The sequence below is a fragment of the Schistocerca cancellata genome, chromosome 6, assembly GCF_023864275.1.
Source record: "Schistocerca cancellata isolate TAMUIC-IGC-003103 chromosome 6, iqSchCanc2.1, whole genome shotgun sequence".
Lineage (NCBI taxonomy): Eukaryota > Metazoa > Arthropoda > Insecta > Orthoptera > Acrididae > Schistocerca > Schistocerca cancellata.
Genome location: NC_064631.1, coordinates 441,812,219 through 441,834,314, shown reverse-complemented (window position 1 = coordinate 441,834,314; position 22,096 = coordinate 441,812,219). Strand labels below are relative to the sequence as shown.

General features: G+C 41.9%; 1 protein-coding gene and 1 pseudogene across 6 annotated transcripts in view; both read right to left on the bottom strand.

Moving 5' to 3' along the window:
* Positions 1-22,096, bottom strand: part of LOC126190768 (hepatocyte nuclear factor 4-gamma) — a 218,508-nt gene that overhangs the window by 29,055 nt on the left and 167,357 nt on the right. For all 6 annotated transcript variants that reach the window (XM_049931290.1, XM_049931291.1, XM_049931293.1 and 3 more), the window contains one exon: positions 5,694-6,021. In XM_049931290.1, the coding sequence (XP_049787247.1) occupies positions 5,694-6,021 (328 nt within the window). The remainder of the gene's footprint in view (positions 1-5,693; positions 6,022-22,096) is intronic.
* LOC126089832 (5S ribosomal RNA) lies at positions 19,549-19,670 on the bottom strand (annotated as a pseudogene).

Here is a 22,096-nt window from a genome sequence, read left to right as displayed (position 1 = left end):
AAAAAAATGATTGTTACTTAAGCATTGCACAATAGAGATCAAGTAAAGATCTCTTGTGACACATTTTATCCACAGTACACTGTAAGAAATTATGCCTACCATATAGTAAATTATAAGGCTAACAAATCTGAAACATGCAATTTGTTGGTAGTTCGATCAGCAGTTTCATGAACTGCTAACTGTAGTTTATGGCAACTTCTGTAAACTATTTCCTACAACTCCAACATGGAAAAATCAAGGAAGTTGAATTGGGAATGAGGAAATGTTACCACCACCACCACCACCACCACCACCACCTTCTTTCTACCTGCACGCACAAGAAATTACTGAGATCCTAAAACTCAGAGATGGCTGCAATGGATAACTAACTTCATCACACCACAACTTAGAACTAATGACTTTTATATCAAAGCTGACATGTTGTCCTTGGTAACTCACTACAATAACTAATAAAACTTTCAGGGAACTAATCAGACAGGTCAAAAGAATGTGACATGACAATAAAATATGTAACTTTCAATAATAATGCTGCAAGAATAATGAACACTTTACGGAAAAGTATTAGGTAAGAGAAAGTATCAAGGCAATGTAACCCAAAAAAAGCATATTAATAATAATGGAATACTTTCAATGACTATTTGTCATCCATTATGTGTGAAAACCTGATTCAATGAACCAGCAACTCCTAATACATTTCTAATAATACTGTCTTAAAAATGAATACACAACTATTGAAAGCAGGTAAGCACATTTAACAAGCAATAATTTCTTTGAGTGGAAACATTTTACTAACAAATTTCAGTTTATGAATTAACCATCAAATAGTCAAGCTACATATTTCTTATTTTATTAGATAGCAGCATAATGTGTGGATGAAGAACTACTACTGAAAGGTATTTAGTTACATGGATAATCTGAAAACGCTTTATAAATTAGAGGGCTGCAGAATTTAAAATGAACCGAAGTTTCATGTGTATTTAAATAAAATGTAGCCTCCCACAGTCCAACAGCATTTACTCCAACATTCAACAATACTGGAAAAAACATGATACCATGTCACACTTTCGTCTTGGGATATCCAAGCACTTTTTGCAGCACTCACCCACTGAGCAAGATCAGTACTGTTTGTCTACATATATATGTACGAAACACTGCTTCCATCAATCAAAATGTGTTCTCAATTTTGCCATGAGCTATTGACACGTTGCTTTTTCTCTTCCCTCTCTTCTGTGGGAAACTGCCGTACCCCCCCCCCCCCCCCCCCAGCCCCCAAAAAAAGGTCAGTAATGTAATCAGTTTTTATTTTATCCATTTAGATGATAGATGAAACATTCTTTCACATACTTCTTCAAAGAAAATGCACTTGCTGTTTTGTTCATAGGCCTGTTTTTTTGTTACTGCTGATAGGGCAGTGCCAATTTGTTAGCTTTAGACAGATTGCACATAATGCTTTAATGAAACACAGTGATCTGAGACTAAAGGGGGACCTAATTACACCTCAATGATTGATAACCAATTACAGAAATAAAATACAGACACAGTGAAACTTTTAAAGTAGCAAAAAATTGAATGTGGAGTCCCACGTTGGTCATTTCTGAGACCTTAATTTATTTCTACTGTATGTAAATTAATTGGTCAATAAAATAAATGATGGAACCACAGTAGTGTTTGCAGATGACAATAATATTCTAATTAAATCATACAGTGAGGAAAATCTGCAGGAAACAGCAATATTGATTATGCATACTTCAGCACAGTGGGTCAGGACCAACAAATTCTTAATTCTGAAGAAACTGATGCAGTTAACTATCACACGACAAAAAACGTTTATCCTATAAGTCCTATTTTAACTATTGAAGGAAGAAACTTCTCACTTGTGAGTCATACAAAATTTTTATGAATTAATATTCAGAAATGTCTGAAGTGGGAGAGAGACCTTAACCATCTAAATTGAAAACTGAATACATTTAAATGTGCTCTTAGGATTCTCACTCAAAATACAATGTGCTCATCAGTGGTGACAACACACGCAGTATACACTCACTACTTATGTGCAGAAAAATTCTTCAGGGGACAGAAAAAGGTTATCAGGGCAATAAAGGAAGCTAAATGAAAGGATTCCTGCAGATCCCTTTTGAAAAGTCCAAAAACACTGCCTCTCCCTTGTTTGTATATGATGTGATACTAATTTCTATGGAAGAGTGCGTCTTAAAGAAAAGATCTTCAAACATAACCATGATTTACACACGTATGAATCCAAGCAGGTGCTTAAGATAAAAATTTATGCAGACGAGAAGTGCACCATACTGGAGTTAAGTGTTACAACCATATGCCTTCTTACTTAAAATGCATACCAACAATAGACACACTATACACTTTTTGTTTGACCACCACTATTACTACTGTCTCTGAATTTCTGGAACATCAAAATAAGCAAGTCTGATTTATCAAATATTATTAGTTATATAATTATGTACTGTCTCACTTCATATGATCATTTACTTGTATTATGATCATTTATTGTATCATTCTGATCACACAGTCTCATAAACAGCTACTGTAAGTGTAAATTGTGTTATCCCGGACTTGGCCTCTATAAAATGTACAAACAATGTATTAAAAATGATTTCCTGGGCCAAATAAATAAAAATACATAATTTTTGTTACAATCCAGAAAGAATGACAAATCAGCATAGTTCCTGCTGGAGCATCTGAAAGAGTGTGTTGGGGCTTTTTAATGTAAAAAATGGCTTATCAGCTGTTGCAGCACTTCTGTAGTCAGAAGGTCAAGCTACATCCTGGTTGAGGAGTCTGAATATTGGCACGTTGCCAACTCCTATCTCTAGTTATGACATGATTTGGGAAATATTCTGCTGTCTGAGAAACAACACTATGGAAAGAGAGTAGTAGTACTTTAAAAACACCTAGTTAATAGAAATTGGAGTACAGCACAAGTTCTGTAAGGAAACTGCCAATGAGCCACAAACACAAAGAGAGAGTTCAGCAGCAATAAGTAGAGATTTTTGTCACTTGATTAGTTCTTTTTCAGACAGATTAAATTGACAGGTTTTGCAGATAGCAAATGTAGAGTGGCATTCATTATTACTCAGTGGCTTTGGCCACTATCATGGCTGAGGACAAGGATATCAAAAATGTTATTAGGCCCTAGTCTGAAATTTTGTAAGAGTTGACTCTGTGCTAACATAATTAAGCCAGACTTAGTGAGCTTTACAGTGCAACTACTTGATGCCAATGTTGCTTATAATTTTATTGATCCATTGATGGTACCTTACATGCTGCTACAGAATTTAGAAAAGCACAGGGGAGGCAGCTAACAGTTGTTGTAATCACTTTTATTAATGATTAACCTGCACTTCTGATGGAACTGTTTTGGAAATAACAGGAAATTTATAGTACAGTCTATGGACTGGGGAAGTGTCAGATATGATTGGAAATTTCTAAAAGAGTTACCTGCTGTCTTGTTTGGTGAGCTGCTAATACAGTCATGAATATGAGTGAATAAAAAAGAGGGGACTAATTTTAAGTTGAGCTTGAATTTTGTTATCATAATTTAATTCCTGTGGAAGCCTACTGGTACTGAAAACTATGAACTCTTCTTGAATGTGTGCTAAAGCTGCATAATGTTTACCCATTTGATCCAGCATTTCCTTACTAACAGCTATTTTGTTCATGTTGCTGCAGAGGAACATAGAAGTGTTAATATGTTTTAATATCAGTGTAAGTCTAAATCTTTGCAGTGGATATATAACTCTGAATTAATACTTAAGAGTATCTGCTAGGTGTCTTTCTTCCATTCTAAATTGTGTTTTGTTACTAAACTATGCCAACCCATTGATAATTAAAGCATACAAAGCAAAGAAACTTAATTACATATATACTTATTGGGCTACTGATGGATTTGCGTTAACATCAGCATTTTCATTTTCATAAAATACAAAGGTAGTCAACTTTTGATGTTAGCATTTTCTTTTCCTGCACATGTTCATTCTTCAGCATATTCAGAATTTTAGACTACACTCAGCACAATTTATTGGTCACTGACATCACTGACCCCTTCACGATGTGGATGGTGGCTGATTTGCATGCATTCAGGTGACATGCACTCACCCTGATTAGTCTATTTTGATCAAAATATCACTGGTGTGAGATGGGCATTACTAACCCTATGTTGACATTTCCTGGCTACGAAGCAGGGCATAAGCAGCTAAAATTTTTACTCTTAAATTAAATAGCTACAGCCTTCTCAAAGAGGCCAACATTGCACAGTGCAGGAGGATGTGACATGCCATGGAATAGGATAATGGCTCAAACACCAGGACAGCAATAAATAGGTCTACTGAACTGTCAGTTTGTCTTCCAATCTGATGTCCAGCGGGAGACTGGATCTTCAGTACCTCACATACTACCTACAATACGGGTACTGAAATGTGAAATACTCCCGAACACCATCAACTTCCCCTATGCTCCACAAGACTACTAGGCCTATGACAAAAAGGAAACTATATGTAAAGTAGTCTAGTTGCTAAGACTCTTAGATGTTGCTCAGAAACATTCTCAGTACATTTTACTTTCTCCACAACTTTTAATAGTGAAAAACTGATTCTTTCTTTCTCTCCAAAGATGACCACCACCACCACCACCACCACCACCACCACCACCACCACCACATTGAACAATATTGTCATCAAAATTTTCTTTCTTCGTAATATTATGCAGCTGGAAGTTATGATAGATAAATTAGTAATACTTAGTTTACAGCTAAATCTTACAAAACACATACGCAGATGAATGCACACCAACGGAATGGTTGTTTGGCAAGAGGTAATGTGGTCATCAATACATACTAGGTATGTAAATTGAAGGTGGAAAGGGAAAGAGAGGAAAGGAACGGGAAAGGATCACTGCTGTCAGCTGCACTGGGACATTATGCAGAATCAGTGGTGATGAGTGACAACGTGTACTGGACTTCGATTCGAACCCAGGATCTCCTGCTTATTAGGCAGGTGCATTAACCACTGCGTCGTTTGGGACCCAGTATTATCGCAACTTCACAGACCATCTCAGCACATCTCATGGCTGATCCACATTCCCATCAAGTGCCACCTATCTACAGTCCCTGTCCACCAAGCACTCATGTAGCATACTAGGCACTTTGACCCCTCAACTGTGCTCTACAAACTGTGTAAGAGCTGCCTGGCAGCCCTGCACTGTGCGCTCTACGAATGGTGCTCAGGGCTGCAGTCAGCAACATTTTGGAGGCTCTACAAAATGTATTTGGCATTTTATGCTACCTGCAATACTCACACTACCTAGAAAAGGCAGTGCTGGTGTTTCTGTTGCTGGGAGAAGACAGCAATGATGAGGACTTCAATGACAGTGACACAGAAACATCAAGTCAAAAAACTGCTGATGGTGGTTCTACAGGAACGCGATCTGTTAGTTGTCGTGTAGGTAAGAATAAATTTGCATTTACAGGGACATCACATGTAGCCTTGTCATGGGAGTTGAAAAATAAAAAAAAATAAAAAAATTTATCGGTTTTGTACAACTTGATTCAAAATTTAATGTAAAAAAACAGTCCCTTTAGTTGGGTAGGTGATGCACCATCAACAAAGATAAGTAAATAGGAAAAAAACTTGTTACAATGACAGGCTGGAGTGCTAGAGACTGACCTGCATGTGTAAAGGTGGTTTTTGCGCACCGAGCGCCGAAAGAAGCCCTTGCAGCCATCACAGGACGCAGCGCCATAATGCTTGCCTGTGGCGCGGTCACCACAGATGGCGCAGTGTTGCTGGCCCAGAGCAGCAGCGGCTGCTGCCACTGCTGCCGCTGCCGACCCCGACCCACCTCCGCTGCTCACGAGCGCCGAGCCATTGCCCACAGCAGGCACTGCGCTGCCGCCCCCACTGCCGAACACTGCTGCCCCTGCTGGCCCCACAGCCAGACTGTGCAGCTCGCCTGGTGGGTCGCCAACACAGCCACTGCCTGCTGCACTGCACTCTGCAACACAAACACAACACATCAGTCACAGCTTTGCTGGTACATACATTTACACAGCATTGTTTCAAACCAAGCAGTAGTTTTTCATGGTGGTCCATGTAAACACACACACTAAAGTGTAATTTTACTGATGATAGAGGAGTACAAAGAAAAAGACATCTTCCATAATAATAATAATAATAATAATAATAATAATAATAATAACAATAATAATAATAACAACAACAAAAATAATACAAGTCCCGATACAATGTGATCACCACCTATGTTCAACATTAGTGTGCAATAACCACTCACAGGTGGCAGCACTAGCAGTGGAGAGTATATAAAGGGTGTCAGGAGGACACGGGAAACGGTACAGTCGTCGTCACAATCCAGAAACAGAGTTACTTACCTGATGTCCAAAAGGGCATGACCATTGGCTTTCAGGCCAAGGGTGGTAACATTCCCGAAATGGCTTAGTTTGCTGTTTGCATGCATCGAGGTTAAAGTGTACTGTGCATGTCAAAATGGCACTATCCAAAACCTGTGTTGAGGCAACTGTGGTGCACCATGGACCATAGATGACTGGGGTGAAAAACAGCCGCAGAGATGTGTACAGGCAAATAGATGTGCAACTGTTGAGCAACCAACTGCCCAGATGAACCAGGGGGATACCAACAGTGTCTCTTCAGTGCCCGCTGATGTGTACAGGCCTCCACAGCTGGTGCCTGGTTAACACATTCATACTGACCATTGTCCAGTGGTGATGAAGGCTGAAATTTATATGCAAATACTGCAACTGTGTGTCCACTGGCGGGGTGTCAGATACCCTCCTCAGATGAATGACATTTTATTCCAGTTGCTTGCAGGACGTGAAACACCTGAAACCAAACAGCCTGCAAGAACTGTCGGAAGGGTTCAGACCAGAGAGCATTCCCTGGGTGATATCATTTAGGAAGCCACAATGGATCAACACAAGTATGCACCTATGCTTGGGGACCATGTCCCCATCCATACATGCGGTCTGTTTTTCCTCGGCACACTGGTATCTCCCAGAATGACAATGCAATGTATCGCAGCTTGAAGTGTACATGTTTACTGTTCTCTATTGGCCACAAAACTCCCAGGATTATAATCCAGTCAAAAGTCTGTGGGACCACCTCAATCTGGCTGCTCATACAATGGATTGGCAACCAAGAAACCTCACACAGCTAGCCACAGCAGTGGAATCAGTATGGCTCCACACCCCTGTTGGTATCTTCCATTGCTTCATTAGCTCTTCCTGCATGTCTCACAGCGGTCTGAGCTGCAAAAGTGGTTCTTCAGGATTCTGACGTGATCACACCAATGTGAGTAGACTGTGTAAATAATGAAGCTAAAACTCTAGTCCAAAAATTAGGTGAAGTATTTAGAGGTATTGCAGACAAACTGTCCAAATAAAGTTTCAATGCCACAGTATTTATTAGGTGTGGCATACCCTTAGCTGCCTCTGGTCTTTGCACTGAATCACCTACTGACCTACTGCTAAACACTAATTCTGAACCATTGCCCAACTACACTTTTTCACATTAAAGATTTTTGTCAGAGGCGAAAGAACTTATGTGACTGATAAAATTCTAGGACTGGCCAGGAATGAACCCCAGATTTTTAACTCTGCAAACTAGCACTTATTGTTCATTTAGTTTCACCACACAATTTCATTAATATTTATTTTCCTGTGAAATATTAACATTTGTTAGCCATAACCCATTAAACGTATTATCTATATTACAAAGTTTGTGAAAGATTATAGTCATGATATATACTTCACTGAAACGTCTGTGTTCCACAGGTATATGCCCACACTATGTTTCCTGTTACACCAAAACTTTATGAATATAGTGCAACAGAGTAAATCAGTATTGGAATACTTGTTCTTACAATGAAATATGGCTGTTTACGAGTTTGGCTATATGTACCCAATATGTTGCATTTAATTAAAATGAACAGATTACATGGTTCCATTGACATCCTGAAATAGTTGCTTGGAAACAATTTCTTAATCTCCCTGACCTGTTATCTGATGATGAGTAATAAGCCAAGAACCAGTTAATAATAAACAAGTATTAGGACAAAAATTCAATTCCAGAATGAGATTTTCACTCTGCAGCGGAGTGTGCGCTGATATAAAACTTCCTGGCAGATTAAAACTGTGTGCCCGACCGAGACTCGAACTCGGGACCTTTGCCTTTCGCGGGCAAGTGCTCTACCAACTGAGCTACCGAAGCACGACTCACGCCCGGTACTCACAGCTTTACTTCTGCCAGTACCTCGTCTCCTACCTTCCAAACTTTACAGAAGCTCTCCTGCGAACCTTGCAGAACTAGCACTCCTGAAAGAAAGGATATTGCGGAGACATGGCTTAGCCACAGCCTGGGGGATGTTTCCAGAATGAGATTTTCACTCTGCAGCGGAGTGTGCGCTGATATGAAACTTCCTGGCAGATTAAAACTGGAGTCGTGCTTCGGTAGCTCAGTTGGTAGAGCACTTGCCCGCGAAAGGCAAAGGTCCCGAGTTCGAGTCTCGGTCGGGCACACAGTTTTAATCTGCCAGGAAGTTTCATATCAGCGCACACTCCGCTGCAGAGTGAAAATCTCATTCTGGAAACATCCCCCAGGCTGTGGCTAAGCCATGTCTCCGCAATATCCTTTCTTTCAGGAGTGCTAGTTCTGCAAGGTTCGCAGGAGAGCTTCTGTAAAGTTTGGAAGGTAGGAGACGAGGTACTGGCAGAAGTAAAGCTGTGAGTACCGGGCGTGAGTCGTGCTTCGGTAGCTCAGTTGGTAGAGCACTTGCCCGCGAAAGGCAAAGGTCCCGAGTTCGAGTCTCGGTCGGGCACACAGTTTTAATCTGCCAGGAAGTTTCATATCAGCGCACACTCCGCTGCAGAGTGAAAATCTCATTCTGGAAACATCCCCCAGGCTGTGGCTAAGCCATGTCTCCGCAATATCCTTTCTTTCAGGAGTGCTAGTTCTGCAAGGTTCGCAGGAGAGCTTCTGTAAAGTTTGGAAGGTAGGAGACGAGGTACTGGCAGAAGTAAAGCTGTGAGTACCGGGCGTGAGTCGTGCTTCGGTAGCTCAGTTGGTAGAGCACTTGCCCGCGAAAGGCAAAGGTCCCGAGTTCGAGTCTCGGTCGGGCACACAGTTTTAATCTGCCAGGAAGTTTCAAAAATTCAATTGTTTGCTTTTCACCCTGAAATATAAAATGTTTATACCAAAATGTGTTTAAAGAATCCATTAAGATCACATACATTTTGCTTTGTAATAATTACATAAAATAAAAAAGTCTTGTTTAGTACTATTTACATCGGTCGCGGCAACTACAAGCTAAATATGTATAATTGAGAGGAAGTACACAGGTATTTAGAGGGTTCCATCATGAACAACAACAACAACAACAACAACAACAACAACAGCCATCAGTATAGCATGTTTTTTAGAATTTGGGAATAAAACAAGCACGAACAGCTTGACAGATACTTGGATGGACTATGGGAGAAGGGAGAGAATTAAGGTTAAACAAGGATACTTTTAAGGAAACATTGGAGTAATCACCTCAGATGATGTAAGGAATGTACACAACAAGAATGGTCGGATGAAGCTTTGAATTTCTTCTCTCCTGGATTCCACTCCAACGACACAGACTCATCATAATAACTTAACCACCTGCACCATCTCTGTCAGTGATCTCTACACAATGGCTCATACAGCAGTGGGACTGGGACTGTCAAGTACAAAAGTACACACCCCTGCTCTGGCATGTCTACAATGGTGATGAGTTCCACGCAGCGAAGAGAATGTAACAAAATCAATGCCACCAGGGGAAGAAAAATAAAGAAAAGGAAAGAAGGAAAAAAAGAAAAAAGGTCTGTTGCGAGCATTCTGACCTGAAAATTAATTTGGACACACTTTAAATGCCGGTACACTGCAACAGTACCATTATACTGGACTAGGTATGCAGTAACTGAAACAGGATTAAATTTTAAAAATTCAGCATTACAATGATAGTTTTGCAGCGAATAAAGAAACAGTTTTGAGATTTCGCAACAAATGGCTATGGGTACACTTCCTACTAAAGCTACTAGCTGATGCACTGAGGTGACAAAATTCATGGGACAGCGATACGCACATGCACAGATGGTGATAGTATCACATACACGAGGTATAAAAGGGCAGTGCATTGGTGGAGCTGTTATTTGTATTTAGGTGATTCAAGTGAGAAGACTTTTGACATGATTATGGTCGTGTGACGGGAATGAACAAACTTTGAACATGGAGTAGTTGGAGATAGATGCATGGGGCATTCCATTTCGGAATCGTTAGGGAATTCGACATTCTGAACTATATAGTATCATGAATGTGCTGAAAACACCACATTTCAGGCATTACCTCTCAACACAGAGAACACAGTGGATGATGGTCTTCCAAGAGCAGCAACGTTTGTGTAGAGTTAACAGTGCCAACAGAAACGTAACACTGCATAAAATAACCACAAAAGTCAATATGGGACAGATGACAAACATATCCATTATGACAGTACAGTGAAATTTGGTATTAATGGGCTACAGCAGCAGATCACTGATGCAAATGCCTTTGCTAACAGTGCAATGTTGCCTGCAGTGCCTCTTTTGGGCTTGTGACCATATCGGTCAGACCCCAGACAATTGGAAAACCATGGCCTGGACAGATGAATCCCAATTTCAGCTGGTAGCGGATGATGATAGGGTTTGAGTGTGGCACAGATCCCACGAAGCTATGAAGCCAAGCTGCCAACAAGGCACTGTGAAAGCCGGTGGTGGCTCCATATAGGTGTGGGCCTTGTTTACACAGAATAGACTGGGTCCTCTGGCCAAATGAACCAATCATTGACTAGAAATGGTTATTTTGGCTACTTGCACACCTTTTACAGTTCTTCATAACTTCATGTTCCCAAGCAATAACGAAATTTTTATGGAGGACAATGCACCATGTCACCAGGTCACAATTGTTAGCAATCTGTTTGAAGAGCATTCTGGACAATTCACACAATCTGACCATTCAGATAGCTCGATATGAATACCATCGAACAATTGTGGCATATAATACAGATGTCAGCTGGTGCACAAAATCCTGCACTGGCAACACTTTCACAATTATGGACATCTATAGAGGGAGCATTACTCAATATTCCTGCAGGTGACTTCTAACGACTCTTTTGAGCCTTTGCCATGTTAAGCTGCTGCATTACACCGGACAAAGGGAGGTCCGACATGATTTTGGAGCAATCCAATGACTTTCGTCACAGTCAGTGTATCACATGTGTTGGCTTTCTTCACACTGACTCTGATTTCGTAAATCAGTCTTTTTGGTGAGGCATGATGCACATTCGGTTTGCTAAGATTTGTCTTTCTGGGAAGGGGCGGGCGGTGCTGCAGGTGCTGTCTTCCTCCCGTCACTGAGGAGAGTGCCAGAAAGAGATGAGCGTAAAGCTTTGCCCAGCTATAGGTGCCTGAGATCCGATTCACGCAGGTCCGCATCAGTTAATGCGACAGATTTGCGAAGGCGCGCGGCAGCGCCACGTGAGGCCTACGACGGCTGTCGCATCGAGCTGACGGAGCCTGGGCAAAGTACACGCCGCCTTACTGACCTGCGCAATGCATCACCGGTACGAGATTTGCGTCACAGCGGGGTTTTCAGATAACTCTAGCCTGCTTTTGTTTTTATGCTCACTTCTCTCCCTTTCGCAACATCCTCTTTTTCCTCTCTCTACGACCCTGACCCCTAATGCAGTTTCCCTCCCGCCACTACTCCTTAGAAAGAATAGAAAGATTGCTAGATGTACACAAGGGCAAGGGATCGTCAAAAACGGTCCCTTGTTTCCTACTGAAAGCACGTCATTAACAGAAGGAAAGTTACAGAACTAATTTAAAGATTCTTCTCTCCAGGAACTTTCAGACCCAAGAAACCTGCCTACAACACGAAAAAGAGATGCAGTGTCATGAACAAATCATATAAATAGAATAAAAGTTACGCCAGAAAAGATTGGTACAGTATTATTACCCGACACGGTTTGAAGAGCATTCTGATGCATAAAAATATTAATATTTCTGTAAGAACTCCAATAAGTGAAATTTAAATGCAACAAATTACTGTGTACATTTCATTGTTATTGAAACGGTTTTAATCCTGTCTTTGTAACTACAAAAATGCTTATTTTTTTAACAAACGCGTTTAGTTTCACTAGAAAAAGAAAAAAAGAAAACATTAGTGGTCTGTAATGAAAGATACTTATAAACTGGCTTGCTTTCTAGATCGTAAAACAGTTCGTTACAAAACTGTTAATTTTACTTACAATGTTTTGTGCCTGATTTTCGCTCTAATCAGGAAACGTCATCTGTTTGCGCATTCAGGAGTTATTCCTTCGTTTGGCAATGTTGATTCTAGCCTAAACCCACACTGCTTTGCAGAATTTCGCATGTTTTCATTTTGAACACACCAAACTATAGCACCAACACTGTGTGTGTTCATCTTTCTGCCTATTACATTTATATATTCATCTATATTTATATATTCAACTATTATATTTATATATTCATCGTGTGTTACCAACTTAACCGCTAGTTTATCTCTTTATCTAAAACTGTTCTTTTACAGACCTCTGAGGACATTTTATTTCAATTAAACTAAACGTGTTTGGTGGCAAAAACACGCATCTTTTTATACTTCCACAGACGGAATTAAAAACCTTCAGTAATTACAAAGCAACTACGGACAATATTGCCATGCAAGTGAAAATTCTATGTATATATATATATATCCGCTTCAAACTACTTACTGTATTATGCCTTGGTCGTCTCCAGTAATTTTTTGCCTCCCCTTTTCTTCTTTCCACTAAAATGAAGATTCCTTAATGTCTTCCGTTGGGCCCTGTTTATCAATCCCTTCTGTTAGTAAAGTTTTATTATGAAGTTATTTTCTCCTCAATTCTTTTTGTAACTTCTCATTTCGTCGTGATACATTCCATTACATATGTGAATTGCTGATGACAACTGATTCTTAGCACTGTCATTGGTTTCTTTTAACCTTCCCATGGTTGTGCAGCTTCGCATTGCATAATCTGCGCTCTTCTGTTACTCACCCAAACGTGTATGGGACTCCGATCGAAATTCACTCAGCGTGGTCGATGTAACAGACCAAGTTCGACAATCGGATGTGCTAGTTCGGTCTTTTTCCTTGTTCACCAACACCTACTGCCACCCCGAAAATCACGTCAACATACTAGCTCTCTCTGGAACACGTGTCTAATTATCTCAGCTATCAGCCTAAATGGTTCAAATGGCTCTGAGTACTATGGGACTTAACCTCTATGGTCATCAGTCCACTAGAACTTAGAACTACTTAAACCTAACTAACCTAAGGACATCACACAACACCTAGTCATCACGAGGCAGAGAAAATCCCTGACCCCGCCGGGAATCGAACCCGGGAACCCGGGCGTGGGAAGCGAGAACGCCACCGCACGACCAGCTATCAACCTAAAACAACCCTCCATATCAAATACAAAATGACTGCTGACAGCATGTACAATAAAGGAAGGTGAGCTGGACGGAACAATATTTTGTACAGTCAAAAATATCCGTCCCCTTCTCCTGCAGCATTTACCATAAAGGTTCGTACGTAACGTTTCTAACAGTTACTGCTGAAATCTCGCACATGCAAAGGTGAAAATCGATATCGTTAATAATTTCGGTACGATTATTCTATTTAAAAAACAATAGTTTCCATAACCACTGGTGTATATTAATTGTATGAAAATTTTTGTTAACAATATTTCGCTTTTACCGATGAATCGATTTGTAAGTTACTCACGCAGACTATCATGCACATGTAGATGAACTCTCAAAACTATTTTATTCAAACAGATCCTGCCCGTGGAAGTCTACGGTCTTAACCGACTAGAAGTGTGTGTAGTTCGAAGATGTTAAGTACTCTATAGATATCAAGTGCAGACTTTAATTGTAGAAAGATGACTAATCATTGTTGAGAAACACATCAAACTTCTTTTGATCTGATTCCTTGGCCTAGCGACCCTATTGCAGCTTGCTAAGCGCTCACAGACTACCGATGTCCAGTCTTAACTACCAACTTCGCCCGCTTTGCACGCTAACAGTGAGTTGGATGATGTTTTGCGATAGGACATCGCTAATAGTTGGGTACGCGCACAGGTCAGTTTCCTGTCACAATGCCCCTCCCCACTGTGACAGCAGACATGCCACGGAAGTGAAACGCGGATTCCTTCGAAACTAATTTTTTTGTCCAGAAGCCTACAAAAACCGCGCGAAAAAGGGCCTTTTTTTACGAAGTGTGGAGCTGGCGCCAGTTTGCTCGTTTCACTTGCTGGCGTGAAGCAGGAAGGCGGGCGGCGCCGAGTTTGTGCTGCGTGCGCGTCATTGAAGACTCGCTTCCGCCGATAGCACGTCGGCCGCGCACCGCTCGCCGCTGCCGCTTCTCAAACACTCGGATCTGCTGCGTCACTAATAACCGCAGCCACTACATGCGCCGGGACGGCTTAAGGTCGCGCGGGACCTAAGGCACCGATTAACTGAGGAGGAGTGGTGGAGGCGGGAGAGGGGGGGGGGACGTGCTATTCAGCAACATGCACTTTAAAAAATGAAGTATTGTGTTACTTCCACACAACACTTCAAGGGAACTTCTAACAAAAAAATTATTTCATTAATTTAAGCACAAACAGATACTACGCACTTCGATTCTCGAACCATTTCTGATCAACACGACCAGTCTATGCTGCGGAGATTTTACCGTGGCAGTCTGCCTACGAGCGTAAGCAAACGAGAACAAGAGTCCCGCACATGAGTCGCTCGCCTCGGCACCCCACACATTAGAGATTTGTCAAGCAATCTCAGTCAGTAATACGAACGTCGATAAGTTCAGCTAAGGGAAATGAACTACGTTTAGCAGCAGTTGCAGCTGACTTACGAATCCCCACGAATACTTGCAAAACAAATTTAAAGTAAATGGGAAAACTTGTTTTGAAATTCTCTCTCTCTCTCTCTCTCTCTCTCTCTCTCTCTCTCTCTCTCGTTAGAGAGCATAGCGATGTCATTGTCAATAGCAGCACTACTGATTATCTTAATTTTTATTGTATACTGTACGAAGGAGAGTTGGATTAGATGAAATGACGAGGGAATTTAGTATAACTGTATAATAGATTTGTCCTGAATATTTAAAATGTCCTCTTAAGATTACAGTACGTATGTACGTCATTCTGTTTAGAAGTTAAAACTTTAATAATGCATATAATTATTTCACGAATGACTCGAAATCGTAAGATGGAGCCCATTGTATCGCGACTATTGCTATGAACTTCCTATCAATTCTACATTTTAAGCATTAGCTTCAAAATGCTAACCACTGAAAAATCGTAGGGAGTATTTTGTATTATCTCTTAATATAAATGGCAACTCCGGCTTCCACTTCACTTTTCGGAGTGGTTCGTGATCCTGGATAACTACAAAATTTCTTACTCAGCGTGAGCAAAGCCCAACGAAACAAAAATACACAACCACACTTTATAAATAGAGAGCCGTATTACCAACATCGCTACTAACAAGCCAGGCAGTTACATTACAAGCGCGAATCGTATGCGATTCATCACATTGCCTGGGTTTTCCATGCTATCAGCGACCGATCGCTCCGATTTGCCCATACACACGCAATTTACGAAGTGATCGGTCGCCCATGCGAAGGATCACTGCGATTCGTCGCTCATGTGTGGAGCCCTTTAGACCGTCCGAAGTGGTGGTGCAAGGGCGGGGGCAGGGGCAGGGTGTACGGAAGGGGGAGGGACGGAGGGAGGGAAACAAGTCCCTCCTCCCTCTCTTAAATTCGTGTTCTTACTCGGCGAAATCAGAAATGCTACACGGTCGTACGGTTTGCTGATCCCTTCTGGCTATTTCCGTGTTTTACTCGAACCCTGTGATGGACCAGGATTAGTCTTTTCATTCCTTTCAAATAACGAAACAATGAGCTACGCACAGGTCAAGGTAAACCGGAGTACACACAGCATTTGGTAACGACCACCGCCAAATGCTCGCTGAGACGTAGTGTCGTAAAGGTGGTACACCATCTGATCATAAGTAACCGAACGTAATGTGGAATTAAGCACTAGATGTCACCGTAAGCGGGTTCACAAATATAAAGGAAGGCGAGGCGTATTGTGCTGTCCATAGGCAAGCCGTAACAGCAGAGCCGGTCGGTTACTGCCGTCGAACATCGACTAGTCATTGGATGTCACCCGAATAACGAATCCGTCAATTACACTACTGCAGATATGATTGTGAAATGGAATTGTGAATGAACAGCCACAGCTAATCCAAGCCAAGGCAGTCTTCGCGTACAGACGAGCAGGGACCTTCGAGCATTGCGGAGGTTCGTTGTTAAAAAAAATAGCATGAGATCAGTGGAATGAATCACTTGAGAGTTCCAAATGGCTATCAGCAGTCCAGCAGGCACAATGTCCGTGCGTATGGAATTAAAAGAATAGGACAGTGTTCGAGCAGTTACTCTTAAGCCACGCTTTTCTGTAGTCAATGGTAAGCGACGCTTGAGAACGAAGCTACTGGACAGTGGACGATTGGAAACGAGTGATTTGGCGTGATGAACCACGCTACGCACTGTGGCAATCCGATAGAAGGGTTTGGGTTTGGCGAATGCCTGGAGAACGTTACCTACGATCATGTGTGACGTCCAGCACCACTGCCTTCTCTGCTATTAGCTCTTGACGAAGACGGCTGCCATTCCTTCACAGGCATTCAGGTATTTCCCAAGGACAGTTCAAGCCGGCTTAATGTCCACTAATAGGTGCCCTGATATGTCTGATTAGTAAACTAAAACTGACACGTTAATATCCGGCATAGCTGACTTATTAGCTCCGTTCTATACGAAGGGAAAAACCACCGTATAGACGGGTAAATATTCAAATGAAATCGCGTAGTTTGCGTCCCTTTCAAATAATGAACTTGTTAACCCACTGAGGTAACTCCACAGTAATGTCAGGACTGTCATACAGTTATCTCGATTCGATCAAAGTCATTAGGAGTCAGTTCAGCTACTCAACGTCACTGTATCTTACAGGCGGTTTTCCGCACTCATTTAGGCACTAATGGGCTGGATAAGCATTTCTGTGTCAGTTATGCAACGCGAACAGAAAGACTACGAATGAAAATGGCTTCTCGTAGAGGCTATTTCGTAAATAGATTTTAACACTCGTGCACTTCACCTCATACATTAGTCTAGATTTTCTGCCCGAGTATGATCCGAAGCAATGTCTTCAAAATCGTGGAGGTTTAGATTCGTTCAGTTTGTCGCAAGATATCTTCACGATAGTGGTAACAGAAGGTGTATCTTTTACCTTTTTCTCGGAATTAAGAGACGTTGATATAAGAGCTTCGATGTGTCCATGGAAACATTCGTATAAATATTCCACAATAGCATCACAATTTTGATATTCAACATGGTAATAGTGTGCAATTGCCTTTAAACCTGTTGGCTGATCTCTGCCGTATAACCAGTACCCACATAAACGCCTTCCAAAACATCCATTATGACAGGACATCCGTTATTGAGAGCTGAGGAGAGTTCCATTCGAGCACTCGTTTAATGTTAGATACTCGTTTCGGCAGATGAATGTGGTATTCAAAATTTCACAGTTTGCTTGCCAGAAGTCACCACCAACAGGCGAAAGCACAGAATATGTGTAACATTTGCGCAGAGTCTTGTGCCAATTTGTAATACGTAAAATGTGGTTTAACGGAGCAGAATTACAATAGATTTATTAAATAAAATTCCAAGGACAAACAGATGTACTCTTCAAACGTTTCAAAAATACACAAATGTTATTTACAATGGTTTAAAAAATGCTGCCCAACACTATGCTGAAGCAGCATAGGCAAGACCACCTGTGACTTAAAAGGTGCAACCGCTAGAATGTAGAAGTACGTATGGGAAAAGGAGACTAACCAATCCTTAAAAAAATAAAAAATAAAAATAAAAAAATAATAAAAAAGGGGTAAAAACAGAGTAAAAGGGGAAGAAAAGAGGATCTCGGTCAGGGAGGTGAGTCGGGAATCTCCAAACACGGCTTACAATGGGAGACACCCAAACACTCACCGCCCTGCCCCAACACCAGAGGGGGATTAAAAACCTTAAAACTGAGAATAAAAACCACTTTCCCGGAGGAAACCGAGAACCAGAGAGACCATCCGGGAATCGTCAGCCAACATCAAAGGTAAAGTGTGGGGGAGTCTGTACTTATTACGCAGAGCCAAAAGAAGGGGGCATTCAACCAAAATGTGGGCTACTGACTGGAAGGCTCCACAACTACAAAGTGGGGGTGGCTCATCACGCAAAAGAAAACCATGGGTCAGCCTGGTATGGCCAATGCGGAGACGACACAGTGTGGTGGAGTCCTTTCGGGAGAGGCGAAAGGAAGAACGCCACGGGCCTGGTGTCACCTTAATTGCACGAAGTTTATTAGACAGGGGAGTAGCCTCCCAAGAGTTGGCCCATGACTGTGCGAACTGGGATTTGATGCGAAGCCGTAAATCCGCTGCAGGAGGGGTTACAGAAAACGGGGGGGTAAGTGACTGCTCCCCCAGCCAAACGATCAGCGAGCTCATTACCAGGGATACCCACATGGCCAGGGACCCAAAGGAAGTCAATGGAACAAGCACGGCTTCGCTGAAACGGGAAGTTAGCCTTATTGAAAAACATGCCGAACATCTGCTGGACCAACTATTTTCGTATTTTATGCACTTAATCACTTGGCGTGTGGTAATCTCAAATATGGTTTAAGTACTGTTGCACCAAGGCAGTCATAACATAAATCTAAACCTAAAGTGAATTGTGTGGAATTAATATCCTACGGAACATTGATCTATCTACTGAATGCTGCTTCGATCTTTACGCAACATTCTAAGGCATTCGTGTTTCCAGTGTTCGACATATGGCCAATACATCGCACCATCAGCAGTGGATAGTGATTATTTAAACCGGAACCGTTACTGTCCTAGAATAATTTATTACACTGTCCTCCCGCGGCTAGTCTAACGCCGTTCCAAAATGTCTCACCTAGGAAATTATTCTGGATGTACCGAGGATCCAGGCTACGTTCTGTGTTCATCAGACACACCATGTAGTCAGTCAAGAATTGTCAATCACGCCACGCCACGCCAGTCAAGAGACGCTCAACATTTCTCAGCGTGAAAAAAACATTTTGCTTTCGTTTTCCAATTTTTATTTAAACTCCGTCCGAACAGGCCTCGGAAGGCCCAACGGTACCCACCGACCGCCGTGTCATCCTCAGCAGATAGGCATAATTGGACGTAAACATTGAGGGCCATGTTGTCAGCACGCCGTTCTCTCGGCCGTTGTCTGCTTTCGTGACTGGAGTCGCTACTTCTCAATCTAGTAGTTTCTGAATTGGGTTCACAAGAGCCGAGTGCACCTAGCTTGCCAACAGCGCTCGGCACACCCGTGCGGTCACCCATCCAAGCGATAGTCAAGCCCTACAGCGTTTAACTTCGGTGGTCCGACGACGGGAACCAGTGTATCCACTGCGGCAATGCCGTTGGCTTTCTTTTTCCAATGGCACTTGTAAATCCACACATTCATTCCAAACATCTTTCCAACTTTTAATGACACGCAACAAAATACGATTTGTCTGCCAAATAAGCGTGTGTCAATCGTATCATTGATGCTAATCTTCATTCACCCAGCCATTCAGGTTCGAGAACAAACAATAATTTTTCCACGATAATTGTGGTTGAGCTCCATGGATGTTGATTAAATTACTTGAATAAATACACCGACCAGCAACTTTTTGTACAGCTTTACTTATAACACGTATTTCGGGCTTTCAGCCAGCTTTAGTTGGTGCAATACATTTACAAGCGTAACACACACAGTATGTGCAACACATAAGGAGCGACGAGTTAGAATAAAAGTAAGTACACATAGCTATTAATTATACGAAAATATAGATCTCGGAAAACATCACAGCTAAAATTATTTTGCACAGAGTAGTGGCAGCGTCCAAAATGCTATCGACAAACGGTTTTACTGGTGACGATAGAAGTGTACAAACCCAACGGATGATGGACGAAAACGTCTGCGGCTGGTCGCTATATTTCTAATAGTAAAAAGTAATCGTTGGAGGCTGAATCCGGTTAAATTAGCTGTTTCGGAAGCACTTCGCAACTAATTCCATGCAGTACTGCATCGACGATGAAAACGTGTGAGTGTAGGTCATCGTGATGACGTGAACGTTTGGCATTAAAGGTACCCCTGATTTTGTCCAATAGTGATGTCTCGTGTTCGCTGGTGATGGTCCGGTCCTTGCGGCGACCGGACGAGCGGCACACGTCGACGAAACCACCACAGCTGTCGCCACGGCTTTCTTTCTGACAGGACCGGTTTCTCTTACTTTGGCGCACTTTCGCGTGCTGTCACCAACTGCTTCGACTACTCCGTCTTTGGCACGTAAGGGTGAATCCGTTTCATATGCTGATAAGAAATGCAGGAGAAACACACTGGAACTACTTTTTAAAAACTCAAAACCGTCTCAGCAATACTTGCTAAAACAGTTGAATCAGTGGTTAACAAACGCAGCACTTTACGAGCTGAAAGCTTTGTCATACTCAAATCTTGGCGTAAAATGTGGTAGAAACGGCCGATCAAGAGTTACCTTTAGCGAGTTCTAGTACCTTCAACTGAAGGTCGCTAGGTATGGCGTTGTCAAAGGTGGCCGCGATCTTAGAAGGTTTTGGGCGTTCTAAGCACTCGACATTTTCAATAAACGCACTGCGACGTTTAAACTAAGCAAGCAACGCATTACCCGTCTAGAAACGAACTGGAAGAATTCTTTAACGCCGAACAACACTTTATGTTTACTGGGGTTAAAGTTTCAAGACACTCTACTTCACTGAAACACACAATACAACTTTATCCATGTCGCTTTAACCTAGAACACACTATTATTTAGTATAATCGCCAGGAACAAATTATTAAAGAACGTCTATGAAACCTTTCAGTGTGCTGTCTAAAGAGTCGTACGTACTTTTCAAACAGACTGTTTTACAGACATCCTTGCCGATAAGTTTCTTGAGTTCTTGTTGCATTACGCATATTCACGGAAGCTCAACGATAGCCTGGAATAAAGTTTGTTCTGATATGCGTGATGCTCTGTTGATATTGAATGCAGTGGCGTTCCCAACACTTTTTTCGAAGCCAACGTAACCGCCAGAGTAACACACTGGGGCGCTGCATGTCGACTTCACTTACAGGAAATGTATCAACAGAACAGCAATGACTTCTGAATTCTGAAGTGATTCTGTGTTCCAGGCAACCCTGTACAGTAGCTGCCGAGTGCAGATGACACGTAAGGAATATCTGAGCACTGGCCTCCCTACAACTGTCACTTCTTTGTATTAAGTTGACTCAGCAGCCAGCACTGATTAGCCCGTCGATGTTTACGGCTAAGGAGGCCTCGGCGCGTCCAAACAATGCTCCCTGCACGATACGGCTCTAGGCAAACAGCTTGAGTGGCAGCAGCAGTGTGCTCCCAAGACTCTAGTAGAAATCTTTCTAAGATGTCAACATTTGTCGCTATTCAATTTTTTTTCTGTTCGCCGACGTTTGTTAGACCAATCCACTCATCAAAGGTTCCGGCAGGAAAAACAGTTACAAATGCGCTTTACATACATTTCAATCTAAATTTGGGTGTATCTTCTCCTGTAAATACATTAAGAAAGAAAGAAAAAAGAAAAACTACGCAAATCAGAGGAATTATCCGATCGGGACAGAAATCGATAGATGTGATGTACACGTACAGACAAATGAATGATTACAGTTTTTAAAAAAATGGATAGGATTTATTCGAGAGAGAGAGAGAGAGAGAGAGAGAGAGAGAGAGAGAGAGAGAGAGAGAGGATGGGAGGGAGGGAGGGAGAGATTCACCAATTGAGAAAGTCAATAACGCGTCAGACCACCTCCGGCCCTTA